General features: G+C 43.1%; 1 protein-coding gene across 3 annotated transcripts; it reads right to left on the reverse strand.

Moving 5' to 3' along the window:
- Positions 1–1,487: 1,487 nt before the first annotated feature.
- Positions 1,488–26,855, reverse strand: shdb (Src homology 2 domain containing transforming protein D, b). Of its 3 annotated transcripts, none has more exons than XM_039812049.1 (8): positions 26,540–26,855; positions 22,672–23,055; positions 20,583–20,733; positions 17,479–17,724; positions 8,997–9,074; positions 8,045–8,219; positions 5,931–6,050; positions 1,488–3,030 (listed from the first exon to the last, which is right to left on the reverse strand). In XM_039812049.1, exons 1-8 carry the CDS (start codon positions 26,549–26,551, stop codon positions 2,844–2,846), a joined length of 1,353 nt encoding a protein of 450 aa, XP_039667983.1. In that variant the 5' UTR covers positions 26,552–26,855; the 3' UTR covers positions 1,488–2,843. The 3 variants fall into 3 exon arrangements, with proteins under 3 accessions (XP_039667983.1, XP_039667984.1, XP_039667985.1); XM_039812050.1 differs by lacking the exon at positions 26,540–26,855 and adding an exon at positions 23,734–24,014; XM_039812051.1 differs by lacking the exon at positions 8,997–9,074 and having other exon boundaries at positions 26,540–26,854.
- Positions 26,856–26,859: the final 4 nt, after the last annotated feature.

The following is a 26,859-nucleotide window of genomic DNA, read 5'->3' on the forward strand; positions in this document are numbered from 1 at the left end:
CTTGCCATAGTAGGAAAAGCACGCGTTACTAATAACATTAACGATGGCTCTGTTCCATTCAAGTGTAAGTCATGACAGTGAGTCAGTATGCATACCAGGACGCTGAAAAGGAAGCAGCTAAATGGATTTCAGCCATCACTAGTTTGATTATTTACATCTGTGCTTTTATTACTGCAACATGTCAAAAATGTCTTCTGTGAAGCAGGTATCTAACTATTGAACACAACTCTTGGTGATGGTGATGCATGCATGGCCTTTTTCGTGTGTGTGTGTGTGTGTGTGTGTGTGTAATGTGTTCATCTAACATGTTCTCTGGCTCTGGGGTGATCACAGGTGTTCATTCCTCCAAGCCTGTCTGATGGATTAACAGCTGCCGTCACCGCGTAATTGGTGACACCCCCTAGATCTGACAGCTGTGTGTGTGTGTGTGTGTGTGTGTGTGTGTGTGTGTGTGTGTGTACGCGCGCACACACACACACACACACACACACACATACACACAATTTGCCAAACCTAAACAAAAAAATAGAGCTTTATATTAAGTATCCTTCAGTCTACTGGAAATGAGCTAACAATGTTGAAAATAGCAGAGACAAAGTAAGAGCTATATCAAAAGCCAATAAAAAAAGCAATATTTGTTTGATTTTTACATGCTGCACTGCCACTGTCGTTATTATTCATATCCCTCCCCAGGGAGCCTTGTTTGAAAAATAGGACTGTTGCAGCCCCCCCCCCATGTCACCGTCTCTATCTCTTACACTCACAAACAATCACGCACACACACACACACACGTTTGGTGTCTCATTGGGGAAGTACAGCAAGCAGCGTTTCCCTCCTCCCCTGCTCCTTCGCTTTCTTTTTTTTCTTCCTTCACTCTCTCACAGAGAGTGATCCAGCTCGTCTCCTCTCTCCGTCACGCGGGTAATCAGCCTCTGCTATTTCATTTGGCTCAGTAATGAAAGCAATCCCAGGGCTTTTCAATGAGGCACAGCCCAAATAATGAGGGCTGCCTCACCCCTGGTCCTCACCCTCTCCCTCTCCCTCCCAACCCTGCTGTCAATGGATGAGGAAAAGCAAATGTGCGTGCATTTGAGTGTGTGGAGCACGCAATCTTGCCAAGTCCTTTGTGCCTCTTTTCCTTAATGAGTCCGTTATATAAAATGTGATCACCTATACTGTACTCGCAATCAGAATATTTTCTTTTTTAACCAAACAAGACCAAAAGGATTTTTCTTCTCCATTTGTTTTTGATTCATTTTTTGAGGTGACAAAATACAAAAAAACAAAACAAGCAAAAGCCATACACCAGTCTGAAAATAAACATGATTGCGTGTAGCAGAATTTCCTCCCACAACTCCTCTCCAAACCCCTTGTGGGGGACCCAGCCCCCAGGTTGGGAACCACTGATCTACATAAAGATCTACATGTAGAATCAACGCTCTTTAGAATCATTCTGAATACAGATGAGATGCTTCAACACAGCAGGTAAATTAAACATCCCATCATCTTTTATTTTGACAGAAAATGCCCAAAATAATAATGAATAAAACCCAGTCAATTTCAGATTAAGCAGCAATGATTTAAATCATTTCCAATAGTCACAAATTTGTTTGGTAGATGTTGGCTCTCCTCTAAAATCTGTTTTTGCCACACAATGCTGCAACCAGGCAGCAGACATGGGAACCCATTCCAGATGGCAAGGATTTAACTCAAATACAACTCACCAACGAGCAAGTAGTGACTTGGCTAGCCGAAAATCTGCGCTCAAATATGTAGGAAGTGTGAGAAACTGCCAACAGTCACAAAGTTTGAGAGTTTGTTTGAGAGTGTTCAGTTTTTCCTGATTCTTTGCTTCAGATGTAGCCTACAGCTCAGCTTCCAAGCGTGAAAAGCAGTGACAGTTTTTTTATTTTTTTTTTTTTTTTTTTACACAAACCCAGCATTGTCTACCAAATGCAAGGTAAGCAACCAACAACAGATACAGGTCAATACAAGTACCAATACAACACAATCTGTTGATGGACAATCAACAAGTAACATGGAGATGTGTCAAGCAGATCCTCGACGTACAGCAGCATGACAGACGGAGCGAAAATGAGCAGGTGTGGCTTTGTGTAGAAAAGCATCTGAAATATAACTGCTGTTGGTAAAAACCTTATATCTTTGAAAATAGCATTGTTTTTTGTGTGTTTTTTAATTGAAAACGTGAATTTTCCAACAGTCTCCCAAGCCTGAGGATGAAAAAGGTTTCTTATCTTATACAGTACAATTGAATTTATTGATTCATATAAACATGAAAAATCTGCAAACTATGACTCGCAAGGTTTTAACCTAACAGCAATATTTTTTTTACCAGTGTCAATGAGGTGTTTTTTTTTTTTTTGTGGAACAGCAGTAATTAAATCTAAATCTCCTGCATGTCTCCTGGAGCATCAGTACATTCACAATATACAGACTTTCTCCCCGGTACAGCTCTGCTAACTTCCTCTGCATTTCAGTCAGCTGTGTAAGAAATGTAATAAAGAAAGGGAGAATTCCACATGTCCTGAAGTCAGCCCCTTCGGTTCAGCGAGAGCGAGATGAGAGAGAGGAGTTACAGGAAAGGTAGCCTCAAGTTCAGGTATTGCATTTCATGTGAATCGATCCCCCGGATGTTAGAGACACTTGGCACAGGTACAACAGCAGTGGTGGGTGATGACATTAGCCCCTGGTGTGTAGAATCATCAAGTAGTCCAGTCCAACAAGAAGAGAGAACTGGCTCTCTCCACTGGGAAGATCCCATCAAACATTCAAGTGTTAACATGTCCGATCACAATGACGTCCTGGAAGTCCAGGAGGAGCGTCAGAGTGTCTGCACCAGCACGGGGAACAGCAGAGACAGATGCTCGGCACCTCGGATCGGGAGTTTGTGTGTGGTGTAGAAGTGGACGACTTCTGGGATGGTGTCAAAGGGAGGGCTGTTCTGTCCCAGCACGTACTTGCCATCTTTGTACTGGGTGAACTTCATGTGCATGAAACCCTGGCAGCTCCTGTGAGGAGAAAACGGGAAGAATGAATTGATAAAGGAAGGAGGCAACAAGAAAGAAAGAAAGAGCGGGGGAGAGTCCAATATGAAAAGTGAAAAAGGAGGGTAGGAGAGAAAAGAGGGATGACGTGAAATGTGGGGCACATAAAACATCATGCAGCCTTCCACACATTTTGTCACATAATGACAGGAAATGACAGCCTGGATTTATGTTCACTTCTCTTTGCTGCACTTTGAGGACATGATTTAACACCATGTCACAAATTAGAAAGGACGGGACATTGTGATTGATGAATGAGTGGTGTAACAGCACGTGGAAGGAACGACAAAGCCAGAGAGTGAGAAAGATGGACTGCTGGACTGTGAAAGTGGCTTAGCCAAGCGAACCACACGGGTTCCTTCCCTTTTAAGCGCCAGGCAGCCACGGCAGGACTTCCCCTTTAAGAGCCAGCCAGCCAGTCATGATGTCTGTCTAATTATAGAAGCAGAGGGAAAGACAAGGGCTGAAACCGGTCACCATAATTGTCATTGTTCTAGTAAACCAAATTAAATTTTGAAGAGCAGTGAGGCCCCCCAAAAAAATCCTCACTGTGACTAAAAACAGACAAACAGGCAGTTTATGATCGTCCCACTGGCCTCCAGAGCACCGCGAGCCAGATATGAATCACGTCAGCGCCCAGTTGACAGCGTGCTATCATCCAGTCCTGTCTGTTTTGGGGACTCTGTGTATCTTATGCTACATTAGAACCTACAAGCACACTTCTATAAATATTCATGTTGGTTAAAATCTGGCAGGTCTGTCTGTTTCAGTGCTGACTCACTTTGGAGTCGTTCTTAATTTTTTGTCTCCATTAAAACAGCCTTCATCATTCCTCCCATTGTCCACATTACTGTGTAATCTTACAGTACATGTGGTTCACTTTTTCCAAGGAGCATCACAATGACAAAAGCACACGGATGCTGCCTTATTAAATGGGTACACTGACATCACAGGAACCAGCAAACCAGTCTCAACACCCTAATAAAGACTAACTTCTGCTTTTTACAATCTAGACACATGACATGATGGAAAATTATATTTTCTGTCAAACTGGAGACACAAGTAATTGGTGATATCCGACGATCAAACAAACAAGCCAATGGTTTATAACCATATTATTCTATAAACCACTGTGCTTTTTAGGTAAAAGCCAAAGGATTATAGTGTCCACCACTCATCTGGCTAAAAGGCTGGTACAAAAAGTGGTACAAACAACAACTTCTGCACACTCTAATTACATACACAAGCTTTCAGTAATAAACCCTCTCCAGGCAAACAAGACAAACAGAATGCAAGAGCACGTAAGTATACATTCCAGTAAATGGCCCTGATGCAAAATATCTGACACAAGATTACACTCAAGGGTACTGTAGTCCCTTTGCATGTGTGGACTACAAAAGTGGAGGACAAGGAGAAGAATGTGTGAGACACGAAAAGGGGAGACCAAGATTTAAAAACATGCAGACAATTTCATATACTTCTAAATCCAAAGTGAGTGCACCAAAAGCGCTGGTGAAAATCCCTCGTTGCTCAGGATAACCGTGCGTGCACAACTGTGGAAAGTATGTAAGGAAGGTGAAAGTAGGTCAAAGCCTTCAAACTGTGATGGATGTTTTTGAGCTTGGGTAATAGTTTACAGTTAGCTTTCGTCTTCTCTTCCAAATACGTTTAGCTAATCAGGAGCTTTGTTTAAAACCTGTGTGGTCATCAGACTGCTTTCATGTTGTGTTCCTGAGTCTCTGCAATGACCTTAAATGTTATCGCTACTGGTTAGAATGATGGCCAAAACTAAGAAAATAAAAGCTGCATTAAACCAAAGTTCCCCTTTAAGCCGATCAAAGATCTAAGCGGCTTCAAATCTTTTCAGATTGTGCCATGCTGTTCTTTGTTTTGTTAAGACTCTGAAGGTCTACTTCAGTGAAGGACAGTACCACCTTCTCACCACCCAAAATAATGGAAGGTTGATTATTTTTAGCAGTTTCTTAGAAGATATCACTCCTTCCAAACCTCACATGCACCAGCCGGGAACCACTGTCAGTTGTGACCTTGTTGCTTTAGCAAGTGTGTGTGTGTGTGTGTGTGTGGTGTTGTGTGTGTGTGTGTGTGTGTGTGTGTGTGTGTGTGTGTGTGTGTGTGTGTGTGTGTGTGTGTGTGTGTCAAACCCACTCTACTCATGTAAATGAGTAATGCATGAGCTTGTTTATCTGTCAGCACAACACAGTGACACACTGTGCCTCATCCTCACCCCCTTCCCTTCCATCCCTCCTGGATTCCCTTCTTGTGTGGCCCACAGAAGGTAATTCATATTCATTAGCGATTACGGGGAGGATGATGTGTGCACTGAAGTGTGCTCTACCTGCATGATTACCACTTAGAGGGCCCGCTGGGGCCACAGAGGAAGGCTACAGAGAGGGGCCAACGAAGGGGTGAGGACAGAGGGATGATTGGAGGGCGGTGTGAGGCCGGGGCGATTGATCATGGTAGTAATTACAAGGGAGCGATTTGACCAGATAAGCAGTATTGTGCCCTGCAAATGAGTATCGGGAGAGGAATCAGCGCGGCAGTGATCTTGAGTGGGGGGTGATGGTGGAGGGGAGGGAGGGAGAGAGACAGAGGAGGGAGAGACAGATGGAGAGGTGTGGAGACTGCGATATGAGATTGGTAGCTCACGTGGCTTCACACACACTTCTCACACTTCTCAGTCGCATGGCAGAAAAAATTAGAAGTGTGCAATTAAATTGTAACGCTGTTTACGATACTGGAGGTTCTCAGGTGATTGCGTCGCTTTTTGTTGTAGGTCAGTGTGTGTGTGTGTGTGTGTGTGTGTGTGTGTGTGTGTGTGTGTGTGTGTGTGTGTCTCTTACCGTAAGGACAGGGAGTAGTCAGAGCGGTTGGTCTGACTGTTTCTCACCAGGTAGCTACACTCTTTACACAGCATTAGCAGCGACTCTGCCTCCGAACGCGACAGTGAACCGTGGTACCATCTGATAGACAGAACACACACAATAAGACGATGGTAACGTTAAGTTTGATTCCCACGTAATTTTTACACCTTTTGCTGCTGGATGTCGACATTGGTAAAGACACTCTGTAGTGTTACGTTACTGATTTGAGTTCACAAGTTTATAATTAAAAGAGAGTGTTAATTATTAGTAGTATGAATGTTTCTAAAGATTCATATTTAGGATTAATATAAAAATGAATACAACATGTAATTCTAAAATAATAAATGGCCTCTCTGGCCTCTATTTTCACCGCAGTAAATTCTCAGCAATAGTCGTTGGCATGGCAGAGAAGGTTCTCGCATTGGCGCTCGCCCACACTGCTGGTTGTCTTTCCATCAGCACATGGTCTCAAACATTATACTCAAACAACAGTTGTAACACGACACAGAGTCTACAACCATGCTAGCATCTCTGCGAAGCTGCACAGCTGTGCTTTGAGCTAATGCTCACAACAGTATGGTAACAGGCTCACAACGACAATGCTAACATGCAGATGCTAAGCAAGTTGAATTTTTACCTTGTTCACCATCTTAGTTTAGCATGTACGCATGCTAACATTTGCTAAATAACACTAAAAACGAAGTACAGCTGAGGCAGAAATGTAATTAGTTTTGCAGGTATTTGGTCATAAACCAAAGTATTGGCTGGATACAAATTTTAGCCGATTTTGACGACGTTAGATGAAAAGTTAAAAGATCAGCAAAGTTATTACAATTCATCCCGAGGAGAAAATTAATAGCTGTACCAAATTTCGCTAAAGGGAAACAGGGGATTGGGACCAAGAGTGTCTGTACAAATGGCATGGCATTCATCTAGTAATTGTTGCGGTATTTCAGTCTGGACCAAAGTTGTGGACCAACCAATTGACAGAGAGACCGACATTTCCATCCATAGAGTAGAGCCATGTTACGACACAACAATGTTAGCGGTATAGGTTTCCTGCCAATAGTGAGATTTTACAACTTCAGGTGTACTAAATTCTACAGGTCAACAGTGATACTGTTTCTCTGTTTAAAGCAGAGCTGGAGAAAACACAAAGCTCATAACAGCCCTTAAGAGATTATCAGGGAGTAATGGGGCATTTTAATCAACTGCCATCCCCAAGTGAATGTTTGCGCATGTATGCGTTTGTGAGTACAACACTGTGTGTGTCGTGTGTGTGCGCATGTGCATGTGTGCTTAAGGGGTGTCGTGCTTGGATTTCATTAGTAAAAATGGCATTTTATGTTCACAGAAACAGCACATAAATTACACCAATGATGTCTGAAATTACAAGACCAAAGTAAATGTGTGTTTTTAATGTTCTGACTTAATTAGTTCTCATTCTAACCTTTTTTGCAGTTCTGTAAGCTCTGATGAGTGCTGCTTAGCGAAACACATAACCGTTTCGTTTTTATGTGTCCACGGCCTTAATAGATCAAAGCGATTTTTGGATTTATTTGTGGCATGTACAACCCCGTTCTCCCTCAAATATTCAAAATCCCTTTTATAACAACGTATGATAAATGTATGTGCACGACAGCCATGCAGAGACATTTATAGCCTACTGAGATTAATATCTTATACTAACTGCATTTGGTTACACAAATAATTGCAGAATGCAGATTTGTTTGATGAATTTAAACATTGTTACTCAGAATAACGCTCCAGACAAAATGCCTGGGTCAATCCTTTATTTCTGTGATATGTAAACATTTTATTCCTTACTGTACTTTGATTGCCCCATTTGTAACGATTTAATCTTGCAGTATTGTGGTTACAATTTGCAGCTGATATGACCTATATTACCGTTTTTCTTCTAAGACAGGACAATTTCTTTATCCTTTATTATATTGAAGGTAACTACATGAATGGCAACAAAGACACTCAATCATTAACCACCAAAAGTCTCTTAATTTGATTAAACCTTAAATGGAGTGTGGCCTATACTCCGAAACGTCTCCTGTGGGTTTAACAGAAGACTGCATACATACACCTGCTTCTCCAGAGGCAGCGTAGGGTCCACTCTCTCCCCAACCAAGGCGAGGCCTTCCTGCTGCATTCGAAACTTCATTCCCCCTCCTGCCAGCGGGCTGGACCTGGGCCCCGGAGGACGCAACCGCTCAGTGGGGGACGAGGAGCGGTCCCACTCCGCGCCATCAAACTGCACTGTTGGCAGACGGGGACAGAAAAAGTGAGTCAGAGTATTTACACAGTGGTATGATGAAAAGGGATTAAACCTCACAGCCAGACTTGGGTAAACATCAGACATCCGGCTATTGCAAAACCAGGCATGCAGCAGAGAGACCTCTCATGGATGGGCCGAACTAGAGGACAGCGGGTCCCGGTCTGACAGACTGCAAAACTATCAGCATCATCACAATTACCATCATCAACATTTTTATGAGTCACCGAGGCCAGATAGAGACAGGAAGTCTTCCCTGCTTGGCTCAGGTGCAAGTCTTTGTCTTCCAGTAGACATCAGATTACTTGATGTTGACGATACGGATTCTATTCTGCAGAAAATTACGTGTACAGACTGTGTACACGTAATTGTAAAAAGTGTTATTTACCCCTTCTGTGACTTATTTGAGCAAAAGTCAATCTACACAACTTGTAATTAAACATTCAGTGTACTTCTAAGTACCCTGAAATGAACAAGGCAGACATCTTAATTTACAGGGAACTTTTCATGCGTGGTTGGTGCAAGAGGAGAATGTGGTAAGAAGGGAGAGCAGCTTTAAAACCAAAAGAAACCTGGCAACCCAGCAACTGTAACAGGCAGGGACAAATGCAGATGGTACAGATGCAGGCTGCGGCGGGTTTAGGATGGAGATAGAGCAGATGGAGGCTTGGGTCATAAAGGTCAGGGTGACTGCGTTTGCGTGCGTTTGGGGTGGTAAGGGGAAGCAGGGAAAGGGGGTTGTGTTCAGGGTGGGAGGTCACCTTGCTCTCTGACGGGGGGCTCCTCCTCCAGCTGACCCACTGGGGCAGGCCAGGGCAACTCCGACAACTCCCTCATTTCTAATAGAGAGGAGGGGAGGGGGGAGGAGGTGAGAGGAAAAAAAGCGACAGAGTGAGAAAACAGCAGATGGGCTTGAACAAAGTTAACTAAAGGAAGATGTGTGAGAGGAGAGGCGATGATTAAGACTGAAATCAGGTGCACGAATTGAATGTGAGGAGCAGCGAGTCAGCGAGAGTGAGATGAGGAAGAGGTGGAAGAAAGGGAAGCCCTGTTGAGAGTGGGAGAGGCAGCATGTGTGTGCACTGACAGAGATGTGGTGTCGTGAGATGTAATTAACTATGCCTCCTGTCATGAAGAGAAGTAATATACTCTACTTTCACTGTCTTTGCTTCATCACACTTGTGGAAAAACATGTCTTCAGACCCCATATTTACACTCATGTGTGATAAGACTAAAGAAAGCAAAGAAGATGAAGCAGAGAACACAGGTGAAGTCAGAGGTTGCATTATTTAGTCATTTGAACGAATCCACTTTCAGAAACCGTCTACTAGCATTGCATGCAATGAAAACAAAGCGTGACTTGTGTACTGTGCACTGCAACCCACAGAGCAGTGTGACCGAGGAACTGAGGAGCATGTGGGCAGAATAATGCTCTATTCACTGTCCTACCTACAGGAGAGCAGCAGAAGGTGCACAGAACTGAAAATAGCTCATTATCTACTATGGCAGGCAACAATCTACTTTAACAGTCATTACTGCAGCCTTACACACACATGGACACACACATTATGCCATTTGTCGTACATTCAGCTCCTGCTCGCAGCGAAAAACGGATTACAAAACAAATAAAAGGAAAAGAGGGGTGATGTCTTAATGAGCCGACAAATCCAAGACACCCCAGGCCTGCGACATCAAAGGCCATTTGAATGGGCGTTTGGAGAGAGACCCAGGCTGTACATACATGCCTCTCTCCCTCCCTGGTTAATTATTGAGCAGGCAGACACACTCCGCCACTTTCTCTGGCTCTCTGTGAATTATTGATGCATGGCGCAGTACAATGGCCCCATCTGGAGCAGGCCGCACCTCCGCTAAAGCCAGGATTAAAGAGTGGCCTGGTACCCCTCAATGGGAGACATGCACGCAAACATGCAGGTGCACACACACACAACACACACAACACACACACACACACACACACACACAACACACACACACACACACACACACACACACACACACACACACACACACAGTGCTGCCACACTGTCCGCTTGCCACCACATGACATTTCACACCTCTAATTCTAAAGCAAAACAGAGCGATGCATTAGAAAGAGAGACGGGTGTAAATGAGAAGCACGCAAAAGCAAGTGAAGGGTAACAAGAAAAGAGAGAGAGAATGGAGACAGCCAAAACTATTTATTACAGATCAGAAATGTGCTCAGCCATCCGAGTGTGAGATAAGTCATGTTAGACAGACGGAGGGCAAAATTCCATAAAGATTCCTCTCCTTTGGTTTTTGGGTGGCTGTTGTCCCTCTTAACTCAGTCTGTGTGGTGTTCTTGAATCTTAAAATTGTATTTTTCCTTGCCAAAAAGTAAGTGGTGAAATGTTTGTTTCCACTCTCGTATCCCAATTGCTGATTTTGGCTGTGGACATGGACATTTTAAAAAGGTCCAATGTGTAGGAATTTCTCCCATCTAGCATTGAGATCATATATCGCAATCAACTCTCTTGCACCACGCGTTCAAAGTACGTATTACAGCTACGGTAGCCTTCACGCTTCAAAAAGCCGGTCTCTTGCTCTTTTCAATATCCTTTCATCCTTTTTCTGGGCGAAGAAGAAGACTCCTGTTCCTGAAATTTGGATTTTGAATACGTGTGGTCCTCCATGTTTCCTTCTTCAAACTTGCCGGGAAGCTATGATACCCATTAGTAGCATTAGCAGCACCTGTGAGTTTATCATGTGACAGCGAAAAGGCGGAGCAGTATGTCCTGTATGTCCCTTACCGGCTAACGTATTTCAAGATGGCGCATGAATATGAAGCGTCTACCCCAGTTCATGCAAATGCAAATGTAAAATTTCAAGCCAAAAGGAATACTTGGAACTGATGGTGGTGGTAAATATTCATGAAAAAGGACAAGTTTGTGAATGGGCAATAATAATAATGAACAACTAAACACGTTACACACTGGACCTTTAAACAATACACTAGTTTCTGGCATCCATTTCATCTAAGTTTTTAAGCCCAGTCTTTAGGACTGGAACCTTAATGCTTCTCAAGATAATGTCACTTACATACATCTGAAGTGCACAGTGTAAACAACGAAATTATCAGATACATTCTTGTGCCTCTGTGAACCACGACACACAAACCTTGCCTGAGCTCCTAACTGACAAAAAGACACACACACACACACACACACACACACACACACACACACACACACACACACACACACACACACACACACACACACACACACACACACACACACACACACACACACACCGCAAACATCTGGCTTCCATTCACTTCTAATGGGAACCTGTGGATCTCTCATACATAGAAGGCTATTAGTGCTCTGCTTTGTTCTCCCATAGAAGACAATGAGAGAACACTAATGGCTTACGGACAAAGGCACGCTCTCATCAGTGCTCACAGCCTATATTCATGATTTGTACTAAAAATCTACTAAAAATTGATACAGCATAGTATTGCAATATTTTCCATGGCAATACTGACGCCAAGTAACAATATCTTATTTACTTTTTGGTACTAGAGCAATAAAAGAAATAATAAAATTTAAGTAAGATGAACAAACAGAGACATTTATCTTTTTAGATAAAACAGATTTCCTTTGGGGACATAATTTGAAGTTTAAAAAATGCAATAAATTGCAATATCGCAATATGTTTTAAATCGCAATAACATTGTATCGTGACAGAAGTATCGTGATAACATCATATCATGGGGCTTCTTGGGGCCTATTCATTATGAATGCTAAAACAAAGGAATGTGTTTTTCATCAGTTCTGTCTCCTATTTATTCTCAACTTATGAAACAGGCGAAAGCAATTCAGCAATTTGTGGCCTGTCAAAATTTCATGTGCCTGTTGCCTCAACTACCTGCTAACAATTACCAAAAATGATCTAAAGGGGAGGGTGTGACCAGACCTCTCTGTTTTGCACACAGGACACGTCGCCTTGAGTGATGGATAACTTACTTTTCAAGCACACCAACCGTTTTCTGTGTCCTCATAATAAAGGAGGAGCAGACAAAGACAATAGAACAGCTTTATTAGGTCCATTAATGAAGACACTGTTTTTTCAAAACAGCCCTGGCATCCCATCTTCTCTCCACACACAAAGACCTTCTGCTGGGCCAAATGGCCCTCATAAGGACAGACTATTAACACCTTATGCCAGTGAAGAAGAAGAAAACACAAATTCATACAAGTTCCACTTTCTTAATATGGATCCGCACAATTATGATTTTGAGCATCACACATTCCTTGGCAATGTTGTCTGTATATCAATTTTCCAGACACTCACTATATCTATTCCCCCGCTTCCTGCTGCTCTCACCATCCTTGTCTCTGTATCAAACGTCCCTCTTTCTTCATCGCCCCTCTTTCACCTATCTTCCGCTAAGTGGGGCATTATCTCTCTTTCCATATTCCCTTGCTCCTCTCCTCTCTTGCCCTACTCTACTTCCAACACCTCTCCACCCGTCTCTCATATTGGTTGGCAAGAGGGATTCATAAAGGACATGCCTTTTCATTAATGTCAGTAAAGGTTCACATTGAACGAGAAAGAAAAGCAGCAATGGGGAAAGGGAAGGCAACGTGAGAGGAAATGTGACAAAGAGAAAAAGCAAGCAAGAGTAAAAGAGCGACAAGAGTCCTTCCACTGTGCCAGTAAATTGATGAAGAGGCTGGTCAGATGCCCCCAGGGCCTGCTTAGAGAAACAAAGAGCAGCATCACACCAGAAATGGAATTCTCATTTTCTCTTTTTTCCGCTCACGTTTGTCTGCACACACACAAATACATTTTCAGGCTCCAAATACACAGACGCAGAATAGCCAAGGAAACCTTGCCCTGTCCGGTCAGAGCACATGTATCTAGACAACCAGACACAACACATACATCTGTCAAGGTGTCTTTGCAAGCTTTGCTAAACCAACCTTCTGTATGCATTAACACTTTAAAGCACCCTTCAGCATCCAGCCATCAGTGCTATTTACCAGTACACAAGAATGGATAAAGGAATGTAATTCTCTGGATGACTTTCACAATATGTTTTTTAAATTTCTTCAGAATGTAACTCTTCTCTTAATATAACAATCTGCGAAATGTTACTCAATTCCTCAGTTTTGCTTCTCAATTGCTGTTTGGTAAAAAAGACAAAAAGGTTACAGCCATGCTAGCGGCTATTTGAGGCTACAAAAGCAAAGCGATGCTTTGAGCTAAATATCAGCATGTAACAACCAACTCACAATGACAATACCAACATGCTGATCTTTAGTAGATCAAAAGTTTACCATGTTTAGCATCTTAGATTAGCATGCTAACATTTGCCAATTAGCCCTAAACATCCTCATTCTGTAAAATGTCATGACCAAATAGTTGTTTGAGGTTTTACTCAAAACCCCAGATGGCACGTCTGTATGGTAATCCATTCAGTAATTGTTGATATGTTTCAGTCTCTGGACCAAAGTGGTGGACTGACCCACCGACCGACATTGCCATCCCTATAGCCATAAACAGCCAAACAAATGGCTGTTGTGGAAACTGACCATATAACTTGAGTTTTATGTCATGTTAGCGGCACGGCTTAAAACTCAAGCTATATGGTCAGTTTCCTCAACAGCCATTTGTTTGGAATAAAACAATTACAGTGAATCACACAAATTGCCACAGAAAGGGAAAATCAACTATACGATCACAAGTATATCCACTTCAACTTTTTTTGTGCTGCTAAGAGTTTGAACTGCTAATAAAAACCCTACTTTTTCCACCCCCTGCTTTTATGACACACACATCCATACTCAGGAGCTTCCCTGCACAGCCCATGTCTTTTGCTGTTGCCTAATGAGCAGCTGCACTGAACAAGTGGAGGATAAGTGCTTTTCTCAATGGCACCATAATAGTAATGTCTAGGGGTGGAAATGTTATTCATTCATCTTCCCCATCCAGATTTCCAACTGATTTGCAGCTCTCTCATCATGCGCACACACCCCCACCTTTAGATGACCATCGTCTGCATCAAACGGCTCAAAGCTCATGTACTGGACTATAAAACTTACAAACATGAAATACCTAAAACACCCATTCATCTGTTCAGAAAGATAATGAGATAGTGTCTTTCATTAGCTCACTTATTAGTGCTGGATGGTTGCAGGGCCAATCTCTCACTGCTGGACTGTCTATTGACTTCCAAGAATTAACGACTGCTGTAATTTGAGCTGGATGGTGGTGAAGGGTGACAGCTTTCCAACGCTGCAATTAAAACCCACCGAATTGAGAGAGGCCTGTCACGTCCAACCCCTCAGGCACCGTTAGATTCAAAGCTGGCTGAAGTGGACTCCATATCATAGGCAAAATAAATAAATGCTTTGGAGGCAAGCTTATTTCTGATACAATTTGAAAAATAGCCTCAGAATGCAATATCCACCCAGCCGATTACATTTAAGCAAGGCATAAGCTGTGAAAATTATAATTAGATAGATTATTTTCAGAAGCGCCCCCCCCACACACACACACACACACACACACACACTTATTTGTGCCAACATGCACACAACCTCTTCTTACCCGTGAATTAGGGGCCTGATAATCAGAGCTGGAAAACCTAGTTGAGAATCCACATGTGTGTGTTTGTGCATTCGCCTGTGTGAAGGTGATGATGAGGGGCTGCTGGCAGATTGTGATGCCCCCCTTTGCCCCCTGCAGCGGGTTATCTGAGTGAGTGTGTCACATCCACAGGGAGGGAGGGCTGTGGGGACAGCCCTGTCACCGCTGCAGCGTTGGTGTATATACGTGTGAGAGAGCGTGCCTGTGTTAGCGGATGACAGATTGCACCCTGCCACAATGGCCCTGACTCCCCCTTTTTCTCCCTTCGTCTCACCTCGCCACAGCCCCCGACCATTAATTCTCCTCAACGCCCCTCCCCTCCCATCTGAAGCACTGGGCCTCCACAACCATCCATTGAGCTGCCACCAAACATACCATAACCTTGGACATCCCTTTCCATTCCTCTCCAGCAAGCTTTTTTCACAGACTCTCTGTCCATTTTCTCTCTCTGTCCATCCATCTCTCTCTCCTCATCTCTTCTGTCCCCTCTTTCCATCTTTTCCATCTCTCTCTTTTTCTGCCATCCTCGTCCTCCTCGTCTCTCCCCTCCCTCACATGTGGGCTGTGCCTAGCAACGCTGAGTGGGTCTGGGAATATGGATTAAATGTGAGAATGGAAAATACTGTTTGTGTGTTTACACTTCAGTGCTTTGGTCTGCTCAGATAGACAGCACGCCAGCTCAGAGTGCTGACTCCAAATGGAAAAAACAAGGGGTCAGACAACTCGCGCTGCACAAGCGGTTTCCTCCACTGCGCTCTCCAACGGTGCTGTAAGCGCTGCTCTGCAGGAGCACGTACTGCATGTTGCACAAAGAAGAAAACGGGAATAAAGCTGGAGAGGAATAAAACGACAGATAAAGCAGGAATGAGTGCTAGTGCTAGCTAAGTAGGTGAAAGGTGATATTGGCTTTTAAACGGTCGTGCACCTCCTTTTGAAATCACCTCCGCTATCAAATAAGTTACGGTTTCTCTTTGCTGCACCCCCGGGTTAATGTGATTTGAACCTGCTCTGAGTGAATTACTCTGTGTGTGTATGCGTGTGTGTTTAGACAATGGTGTGTTGACCATGACTCTCTTATTAGCACTGGATCGGTCATGCACATGCAGGCATGTAATTAACTGAGAAGGGGGGGGGGGGGCACACACACAGAACGGGAGGAGGGGAGGAATGGAGGGGAGTGCATACTAGGCAAGGTTGATTTATTATCCCATCACCTTGACCTTGGTTACTTGGAGATGCAGATATCAATTATGCCGACTTGGCCTTGCATGCCTTACGCTGATCCACTCCTAAATGACCGAGTCCACTTCTGTTTCCCTTTACCCGTCTGTCTCTCTTATCTCTACTTCACTCTCTCCCTCCAACTACATTCAATACATTGAACATAATGGGATGGGACTTGCACTGTCAGTAAAAATTACCATGCACTACTCCAATTATTTTTAGAAGTACTGCAGATAATATGACAAATAAAGCGCTTTAAATTGAATTAAAAGAAAATGGACCTTGCTTTCTGTACGTTCCTTGGCTAACCTCTTTATGACCACACACACACACACACACACACACACACACACACACACACACACACACACACACACACACACACACACACACACACACACACACACACACACACACACACACACACACACACACACACACACACACACACACACACACACACACACACACACACACACACACACACACACACACAAATCAATAGTCACCAGGAGGTGTTTAAATGTGGTAAAAGAAACAGAAAGATATGTGTAATTTGAGCTGAGACAGTAAAGGTCACAGCGCTCTCCATTTCCTGCCAAAAAGGCTTTGGAGATGTGGTGATGGGGGCAGACACTACATTAAAAGGTCAGGGCAGTTAGATGAGTATTTCACTATGAAGTCATAGCAGCATGACTCTCAGTGTGCTCCTGGGCGGGCTTTGACTTTTAAAACAGACCTTTTTGAGCCTGGTTTTAATCATTTTCACTAATTCTACTCAACCATTACCTTTAAAAAAAAAAAAAAAAGGCATACTTTGTGAGATACCTTATGGTTTGTGCTTGACTTCCAGTAGCTCCAGAAGCTGTACGGTCTGTGCAGTAGGTGGCAGGGATTCACTGTTTTGCTCAAATACACTTCAATACAATGGATGATTGCCAATATGGGGGCATTAAACTGGCTGTTCAGTTTAAAATGCTTTTCCTGCACACTGCTTAGCCATCTTAAATCTCACAACCACAACAATTTTTGCTAAAAGCATTTACTCTAGGAAACTCTGAATATCGATTTAAATATACAATGAAGCATGATTCAGAAGCTCGGGTCTAAATCTTGTCCCAAATATATTCATAAATTGATTTCCTGTATAGTTCTGGCATTTCCTAGAACGGCTGCGTATTTCCACTTTGAAAATCACAAGCAAAGACCAATGACCAGTTCATGGAGTATTCCTCCAATCAGGTGTAGGAACTTCTAATTGAATTAGAACTCATCGATTATTATACAGCCTACATTATTTGTAGGTGGGCTTTGCCATACTACGCTCAACCTTGATTTCTGTTGACTTTACTGTCAGAATATGGTCATAATCTTTACAGTTACCTGCAAAAGCTTTGGAGATGTGATCCTTTTTCCATTCCCATGGCTGGTCATACTCGTCAGCCGGTCTCTCATCATCTTGCGGCAGCCTGCTGCTCTCCTTGCCCTCCTCCTGAGGTTCTCCATACAACAGTCCCAGGCGCTGGCCTCGCACATCTTCATAGGGGGTGTCGTAGAGCTGCACCCCACCCCGGGACCATCCTCCTCCTCCTCCTCCTCCTCCTCCTCCTCCTGGACCACGCTGCAGCTCTGTAGATGCATATGCAAAAAAATACAGATTCATACCCCGATACACAAGCAAGCACAAATATAAATATCTTCTTGGATGTGTAACCAGTCTGCAAAAAAAACAAACAGGCAATGTTAAGAAATATTTGCAAGTAGCGATGAAGTTCCTCTAAAGACCAGAGTGATATTATTCTGTACAACAAAATAAAATACAAAGCCTGTTGAGCTCTAACATGACTAGAATTAGAGAAGAGAGACATGATGTTTGCACAGCTTGCCATGGGCTCAGAATCTCATATAGGGGGGCTTAACAAGGCCTTGGGCTAGATGCTGAGTTGCAACACTGTAGCCCCCCCCCCCCCTTTCGTCCATCCTGAATCCCAGCAGCAATCTAGCACGGCTCACAACAGCATCCATGTTCCCTCGTTAACATTTTCATCACTTTCTCAGTGGGTTCCAAACAAGAAATGTGTCTCAGCAGTTGCAACTGTAGTGTGAAGTCAAATATGGCAATGAGATAAAAAGGCTTTAAGAGAATGAAATCAGATTTCTAAATGCACCACCTCTAAACTGCAGCAGCAATCAGCAATGGCGCTTTGATATGTTGACCTCAAAAATGTACCCTTTAAAAAAAAAACAGGTGGTACAGAAGAGGAGAAAATGGGGGAAAATGAAGGAGTAGGCATCTTTTGTGCACACAGCCAGCAGCCTTGCAAAGGAGGTGCACTCACGTGAGAAGGGAACGGGACTAAATGGAAGGGTTCCCTGGTGAAAGGCATAGAAAAACTTTAACCTTCACACGACAAGACACCGCAATTGGGCGGCCCTGTAGTCACCATGGCGACCAAGTGGAGGCCCAGGGGAAAGGCCCTGAGGTTATAAAGAAGAGGGCGGAGGGGAAATGGAGACAGGAGAAGCAAGGCGAGGGAGATGGGAAAGAGGAGGTGATGGGGCGAGGAGCAAGAGGAGAAGGAAGAGGAAAAGGAAGCAGTGAGGAAACAAGGGGAGAAGGGGGGTGATGGGAGAGAAGGACATAAGGGAGGGAGGTGAGGGGGGGGATGTCTGTCAGCATTTGATGTTAAGTCATTGAGACAGTAGCACAGCGGGGCTGAATGCTGCTCTACCGGTGCTGGGAACCCGCGGTGTCAGCGACAGCATAGAGATGGAGAAGATGAAGGCGGAGAGATAAAAACAGGCATGGAGGAAATAAAATGAGAAATTCATAGGAAACACGATGGTACGAAAAAACAGGTGAGGGGGAGAGAAAATAGCAATTTGACAAAAAGGTGACATAGATTAAAGATTGAGGGGGAGTGTTTAGGCATACAGATGCATGTCAGAGCTGAAAACAGAGGCCGGCCTTTTATCCTTACAAACTAACCTGTAAGCACGGAATGTTTTCCCTTAAAAGTACAGTCGAAAAAGCTCACAGGTGTCTTTTCAGGACAGTCTTTGTGAGAGATAATTACTATTCCAATCTCACATCTGTCCTTGCCGCTCTGCTGTGTTTTTTTAATGATCAACAGCAGACCGAGAGACAGACAGCCCTGGAGTGACAGGTTCAATTCAAAGTCAATGAAAGAGCTGTGACAATGCTTTGCCAAACGCTCTGTCATCACCACAAAAATCTAATCTCTCAAGCTGCAGCGAGAAAAGATTTTTCTTCAAGGTTTCTCAATTGGGCAGCACAAGGGATGCTCCATTCACTTCAAGCCTGATGTTACGTACTTCATTTGAACACCAAAAAGGCAGCGATAGTGACAACGGAGAGAGGACAGGGCATCAAATTCGCTACAGGACAGATTAGAGAAACAGCCAGACTCCCCTCAGGGATGGGGAGAGCCCTCGAGATGAAGAGAGATGGAGAAAGAGGAGGGGGGGCGGCTTTTACACTAAATGACTGGGACATAGCAGGGGGAAAGGGGCAGACAGAGATGTTATAGGAGGAGAGACAAATGAAAACCGATAGAGTGAGCTAGATGATGTGTGAGAAAATCACAAGGGAGGAGGGATGGTCTGGATAGACATCTCTAAAGGGCCATTTTGTGAGGAGGTTTGCCGACTCAGCCTGTGACAAACAAAAAGCACTGTGTGGACAGATTCAAGCCTAGTGTACAACTGAACTACTAACAAAAAATAGTGATTGACTGGAATTACAATACTGCATTTAACACTAGGGTTTTTAGAACAAAGGAAAATATGGAAATAAGAATGCATTATTCTGTAAAGGCAGAAATACTTTACTAGAAAGAAAAAGAAGAGAGATAAAGAATGATAATTTCATTGATCATCTCAGTATTGTTCACCAAAGAAATTGCTGACAGATTTTAGATCGATGATGATATTACTTCATGCCACAGTTTCATATTGTTTTTATGAGTTGATGCACCTGAAATGCAACCGACAATGATTAATATGTCAGGTAAGAAGGCTGAATTTACCTTTTAGGATGTTCGCTTACTCTCATATTATGAAGGCAATTGTGATTAATTTTTTTGTTTTCAGATAATTTTTTTGGGGGCTACTCCCTTTATTTGTGGTGACAGTGGATAGACAGGAAAGGTGTGAGAGAGCTGGGGAATGACACGCAGCAAAGGACCGCAGATCGTACTTGAACCCGGGCCGCTGCAAAGGACTCAGCCTACATGGGGCGCATGCTCTTACTGGGTGAGCTAGAGGTCACGCCCAATTCTGATTCATTATTTGTGTGCATGTAAAGGCTTTACTGTACATGGAGATAACTGCCAGAGATAACTAGAATACAAAAAGGACACAGTAAAAGGACTGGAACTAAAACGCCATGCCTCTATAATAACAATGTGACTCAGCATTGTAATACTGATAAGATACTGACTGATGAGCAATACAAGTCCACTGACCTGTTATGACCCTCTGGGCCTCATACGGTTCCATGTAGCCATTGTTCTCGCAGGGAACAGGTCTGACATCTGGTTCTGGCCTGTGGTCCAAGCGAGCATCGAATGGGTCCGAATAATCTGTGTCGCCTGCCAACGGAGCAGACGGCACCACCTAAAGGACAAAACACACACTTGCTGATAAAGAATAATGGGTTTTGTCACAGAACATTAACTTGTCCTTATTGGATAAAAATGTCACCAGCATTTTTTGACATTATACAATAAATACAAACCAATTTCTAGATGCGTTTTTTCCTGCAGGCACAAAATTTCAATCATAGGCTATAATGAGTTTGACTTTCAGCCAGCGTTTTCATATCAGCATTTTGTAAAAGCTGCACATTAATTAAACACTTGAATTAAAGTGTCCTAGGATCCGAAAAATTTTCTGATAATAAGGAGAATTCAGTCTGTAATACACGTAGAAGTGCTAGAAAGGAAGGAGTGTTGCACAGACAATAGCTCATCAAGACCTGATACGGAGAGAGCAGCGCGACTTAACAAGCAATCACATCCTCACTGAATGGCACGTTAACTATAGGTTTGGTTACAGACAAACCGCTTTTGGAGTATCATCAAGACACTAATTTGCACCTTTAGTATTCAACACTACAAACACCACACCAATGCTATTTATAGTGTATATAGATATAGTTCTTTCCTAAAACCCTTGAAGAAGGTACTATATTGTATATTTGTTGCTACATTTAAGCTATAAGCAATGAAGACAGATACCGTCCTGTCTGAAGATGATGGATTTTTTTGGCTGTGGGAAAAGAATACAGAGAGTAATGAAGGAGCGGGTTGGTTGGTCGGGAGCATTTGTTCCTTTATGCTAGCACAGGAGGAAAACAGTGGTCAGCTGGCACACTGACAGCTACAAAGGCAGCCATATGGTCGGACACACACACACACACACACACACACACACACACACACACGCACACACGCACACACACACACACACACACACACACACACACACACACGCACACCTCTTCCTATCTCTCATCTCTCTCTCTGACAAAGGAAATCGCTGTCGCAAGGCTCACTTCCCAAATTCCTGCTAGACATTGCACACGCCCTCACAAAATGACATTCTAATCCCATGTTGACTCTGTAACAGGTTATCTATCGATGCACAGGAATCTGCAATGTTAATTAGAGTGCGGATGTTCCCACAGACCCTGGGAAATTGATGAGAGCAGGAGGAGAGTGCGGTAGAGGGGGGGGGGTTTAGAGTTATCGACTTGAGTTAAGACTATTACTTCAATCCACTTCAGGACTTTCGCACTTGTAGCATTTTCCATGAGCGGAGTCATGGATTTAACTGCAGCGATGAAAACCCTGAAATACTCCTTAACTTACTCAGCATATGTGAGCAGAATTAATGTGAAGACCATTTCCTTGTAAAACCTTTGCTTCAGCTCCAGTTGCTTGGCCTCAACATCTTTGCCTTTCTTCTCCTTAGTAGCTGTGTATGTTCTCTACAGCACAACAAACACACAGTACATAGCCAGGAAAGCACTGCAGTCCTGACCAAACAACAGCACCACAGTAAAAATGAGACCTCCCTGTGGCCCTTGGCATATCACTATACGGCGTACTGTATACGGCCCCCAACATGTGCTCATGCGGGGGTCTCTCTCAGCTTGCAAAACTAAACCCCATTTATTATTTATGGAAGGACATAAACTCATGGGACTGTGACCGTCTCCGACTCAATGGTCCGCTCAAGCCATCAATAATTATTTCTTCCGTCTAGGGTAGTGAATTTATGTGGCACATGGGATGTAATGTGATTTATGTAAACAACGTATATGTGAGACACACATTACTAGTCACTTGCTTATGGAGTCTGATCAATAAAGCTGTCACAGGGATGAAAATAGGATGAGAGAGAAGTGGGAGAGTGTTTTTTAGCCTTCACCACTTACTTGCCTTCCCTTTATCCATCCTTCTCACCCCCACATAACAGACTTACATTTGTCATCACCTGCTTTTTGCCCTCAACACCTACAAACACATGCTTAGAAACTGAAGCTCTTACAGGCTCTTGCTGGTCCTCTAAAGAGACGGCACTGAGGAGGATCTTGGTACGCCCCAGCTCCTGGGAGTCCACTTTGATCAGTCTGTGTTTGGGAGATTTTCCATCCACACTGGATGACTTCATGGGAGACCCATACACAGGTGTAGCGGGGTCAGAAGTCACAGAGTCGCCCCTGGACCTGTTTTCTAAGTCCTCGTAGGGATCCTCGAAGTCCAGGTCCCTCTGGAGCCGGTAGGCTTTAAGGATCTCGCTCTCTGTGTAGTCTGGTGTGGGCGGCTGCGGAGGCACCTTCCTGCTGCCAAAGCTCAGGTAGTCTTTCAGCCACTTGGCCATTGCAGCTCTGCTTCCAAGCGTGCTGGTGTGTGGTGGAGTGAGAGCAGGAGGCTGCAGGGGGCAGACAGGGACATGGTGGTTACTGCATGACCTGATTTCTGATGAGATTGTGTGAGCTATGGATTGGATTTGTGATGTGAGTTTTTCTGATCGTTACAAGACAATTTTAAAGTTGTTTTTTAAATTTTAAATCACAAAACAAGATTAATCCACAGGTCCTGATCTGCTTATAATATTTTTGCTGGACAACTTTCTCCTGATCACAGACCTACATTCAGTGTGCCTTTACATGCACTCATGTGACATTAAACTACACCAACAGCTGGGCTTTACACACACTCCTTTTTGTTTTACGCAGGGAGCAATAACGTCTGGCATCTGGACTTTGCCCAAAGGCTTCAATTACATTTCACACCGCTGCAATAAAGTCCGATGATAACATGCTGATAAAAAAAAAAAAAAAAAGGAAGGCAAGGACTGAAAGAGAATACTAGCCTACATCAATGAGGAATTAAATACATCACAATTGTTTTAAATGTAAACATCTTATTTGTTTTCAGTTTGTGATTTAACCAACATTAAATGCAACACGTTTACTTTTGGCTTCTTTAGAAAGGCAAGCTAAAAAAAATAAGATGATTCTTCTTAAACTTCCACTCAAATCAGACACCAAAACAAGCTGGATTTAAATACCAGTGAGCGCTGCGCTACGAAAGCGCACTCACTTACCAATCCTATTCAGTCCTTCAGCCACTTTGGACGCTTTATTCCGCGTTTCTTCATGTCGATAACAATAAAACGGCACAGAAAAGTGAGAAGAAAAAAAAAAAACCTTCCGCTGCTCGCGCTTTTTTTTTTTAATCCAAGGACAAGAAAAAAGGAAAACGGCAGCTTTTCTGAAACAAAAACAAGAGAGCACTAAAATCCGATGAGAGTTCCTCTAACGACTGACGGCAAACGTGCGAGTGAAGAGAGCGACTGCAGCTCGGAGAGAAACTCAGCCGAGCGATTAAAGGGGAGGCGCTTCATTCCCACTGGAATATCCTCCTATTCCCTTTTGCAGTCAGCCGACCGTTCATTCATTGAAATATCTGCACATCACACTGTCTGCAACAAGAGAGATGCATCCTTTTTCAAAAGCACTATAACTGCACGGGGAAATCACATGAAGTAGCCTACAGCAACTGGGGAGGAAAAAAAAAAAACAGCTTGCACGAATGTGCTCCAAACATGTGCATTATTTATTCGCATGACATCACTGGAGAATTTTCCTGTTTTAGCTTCACTGAAGGTTTTTTTTTTTTTTTCTTCTTCTTCTTCAGTTTTCCCCTAAAAGAAAGTCTAGCTACAAAAAAAAGAAAAGCCTGAAGGGTGAACAAAACTGTTATATGCTTCCTCATAAAATGGTTTTCTGGAGTAAGGAAATCCCATCATGCTTTGGGCAACTTGAACGGTGTTGTAGTGAGGTTTAGACAAAAGTGTAGACACACAAGAAACTGCTTATCACAAAAAAAAAAACACAATGACAAAAGCGTTGAGGCCTGTCCACTCGGATTGAAAAATAAGGCATTTTGTCGAGTGTGTGTTTCATTCCTTTTGTTTCATCCTCTCACAGATGTCCCATTATCCGAAGTCCGGGCTAGTAAATTGGATTGTGTGCTACAGTGGGTAAGGCCATCTAAGTCTGTTAAAAGACTGTAAATGCCTCTTTCTTTACGACACTCATGAGCTCACTTTCTCCCAGGGGCGGGGAGACTGGATGAGGTCATTGAGCTAGAATCCACCCCCACCACTATCATCTCAACCATCAACATTATCCCATCAAGACCTTCACATCTCCCTCCTCCTGCCTGCCTGCCTATAGTGCACCTGCTCCGGTGTTCATCAAGCACCGGCTTCAGACCAAAAGGAGGGTCATAGGGATCAAACACAAGACCCAATCGGTTTCTGAGGGAAAGGTGTGTGACAAACACCTTGCAGGTCCCTGCAGTCCAATTGAAATCATCATTATAGTGGTTAAGCTGGAAACTTGAAGACAGGATCAATTTTTATGACATCAGCCAAAAACAAAGGCCTGTTAAATTTGTTCCTGTGGAAAAGTTCTCCAGGGAAGAAAAACCCCTCGACTCCTCTACATGTTTAATATCTTATTCTTACTGCACTTTCAAACGTTAACAGAACAAAATTGTGGGAACAACAAAATATTGCGGGACCAAGATTCATAGAACCAGTTATCATGTTGGAACAAGATCAATAAGTTGTCCTACAGGTCTTCTGGGAATGAGATCCATTCATTTGATAAATTGATCTCTTAAGATCTCTTTCCTCAGATGTTAAAGAAAATAACATCTTTTGGTTTTTCAGGGACTCCGTAGCTTTCCTGTTCCTCCCCGGCTACCCCTTTATCTGCCATTCTTTTATCATTTTTTATCTTGTCATATCTTTGAATGTACCAGTAAGCTTAAATTCTCTTCAGCCTCCCCTCAGGTATACATTCCTGTTTTTCATCTGCACAATCCGCTTAGTCTTAACACCTCCTCTAAGCCCCCCCCCTACAACCCAGTAACATATTGAGCATACATTTAATTTTTGTTTCCATCACGGCTGTGGTGAGAGACAGAACCGTAGCCCATGGAAGAAAAGATTGAAACTGAGCAAGAGATGGAAAATCAGAGACAGAGAGACAGGCGAGCTGTCAGACTCGCAGGAGGGAGACACATGGAGAGCACAGGGGAGAGGGAAAAAGAAATGGAAAAATCAGGATTTCTCACAGTGAGAGATAATCACAAACAGGCAGACAGACAGGTATAAAGTAATTGTGTTTTTCATGCAAAATAAACACTGTTGAATAAGAGCCAGGGTTTAATTGAATCAGAACAAACAGAAACAACAAGGCACTGTGGAATAATTCAGAGAATTAATAAGACTCCCTCATTATAAAAAGGGCTAAATATGGATGTGACATCTTCTCTCAACTTCATGTTTTCAGTTGTTGCTCTTTCACAGTTTAACAGCACCATTCATGAATCTGAAAAGTAGGCCTATATACACACAAAAACATGCTGTAGAGCATCCGTGGCCATTGACAGCATGTACAACCTGACACACGCCAACAAACGTTATCTTTCAAAGCCATGAATTTAATCAGAGACGATTTAGTATAGAGAATCTTTGATTTAATCTTATTTTAGGGGCTGGAAAAGAGGCTTCGTCTCCCTCTGCCGTGCATTTACTGCCCTCATTTGGTGGCTCGTTTGTATTGCATCCTTTAGCAGTGACAACAGAGGCAAGTCTCATAACTTCATTGTTTGTGAAAATAAAAAAAATAGCCTAGCTTATTAATTAACACTAGTATCAATTCACGACGAATAACTGGGCAACATGGATGGAACATTTAAATAAACACAGGCGTTAATACCAGGGCTAGTAATATATCTATTTAATAAAGTATAAGCTCAGTAGCACCTAGCCTGGTACCAGTAACATTTAGATTAGCCCTGCACCTTCATATTTTATTTATTTATTTTTCACTAACCTCTCGTTTCATTAAAGTTCAAAAGTATAAGAGATCCGGGTTCAGCTCCTCCAGTGTTGCCATTGGTTAAAGTCCCTTTAACCTTTCAGCGATTGGTTCAAAGTGTCCAAAATAAGGAACTTTCCCACAACCGTCCAGTGTTGAAGTGTGAGCTACCGAGATACCGACACAATGACAAAGTTATACATGTCAGAATTCTACTCTACAGTTAACAACCGCTTGTTAAACACAAAATGACAGCTCTGCGCTTCAGCACGCGGCTATAAAAAATGCTTGTTTTGCTGGCAGTGCTGCACGCGACAGAAAAAGGTTTTCATCCA

The sequence above is a fragment of the Perca fluviatilis genome, chromosome 9 (genome assembly GCF_010015445.1).
Source record: "Perca fluviatilis chromosome 9, GENO_Pfluv_1.0, whole genome shotgun sequence".
Lineage (NCBI taxonomy): Eukaryota > Metazoa > Chordata > Actinopteri > Perciformes > Percidae > Perca > Perca fluviatilis.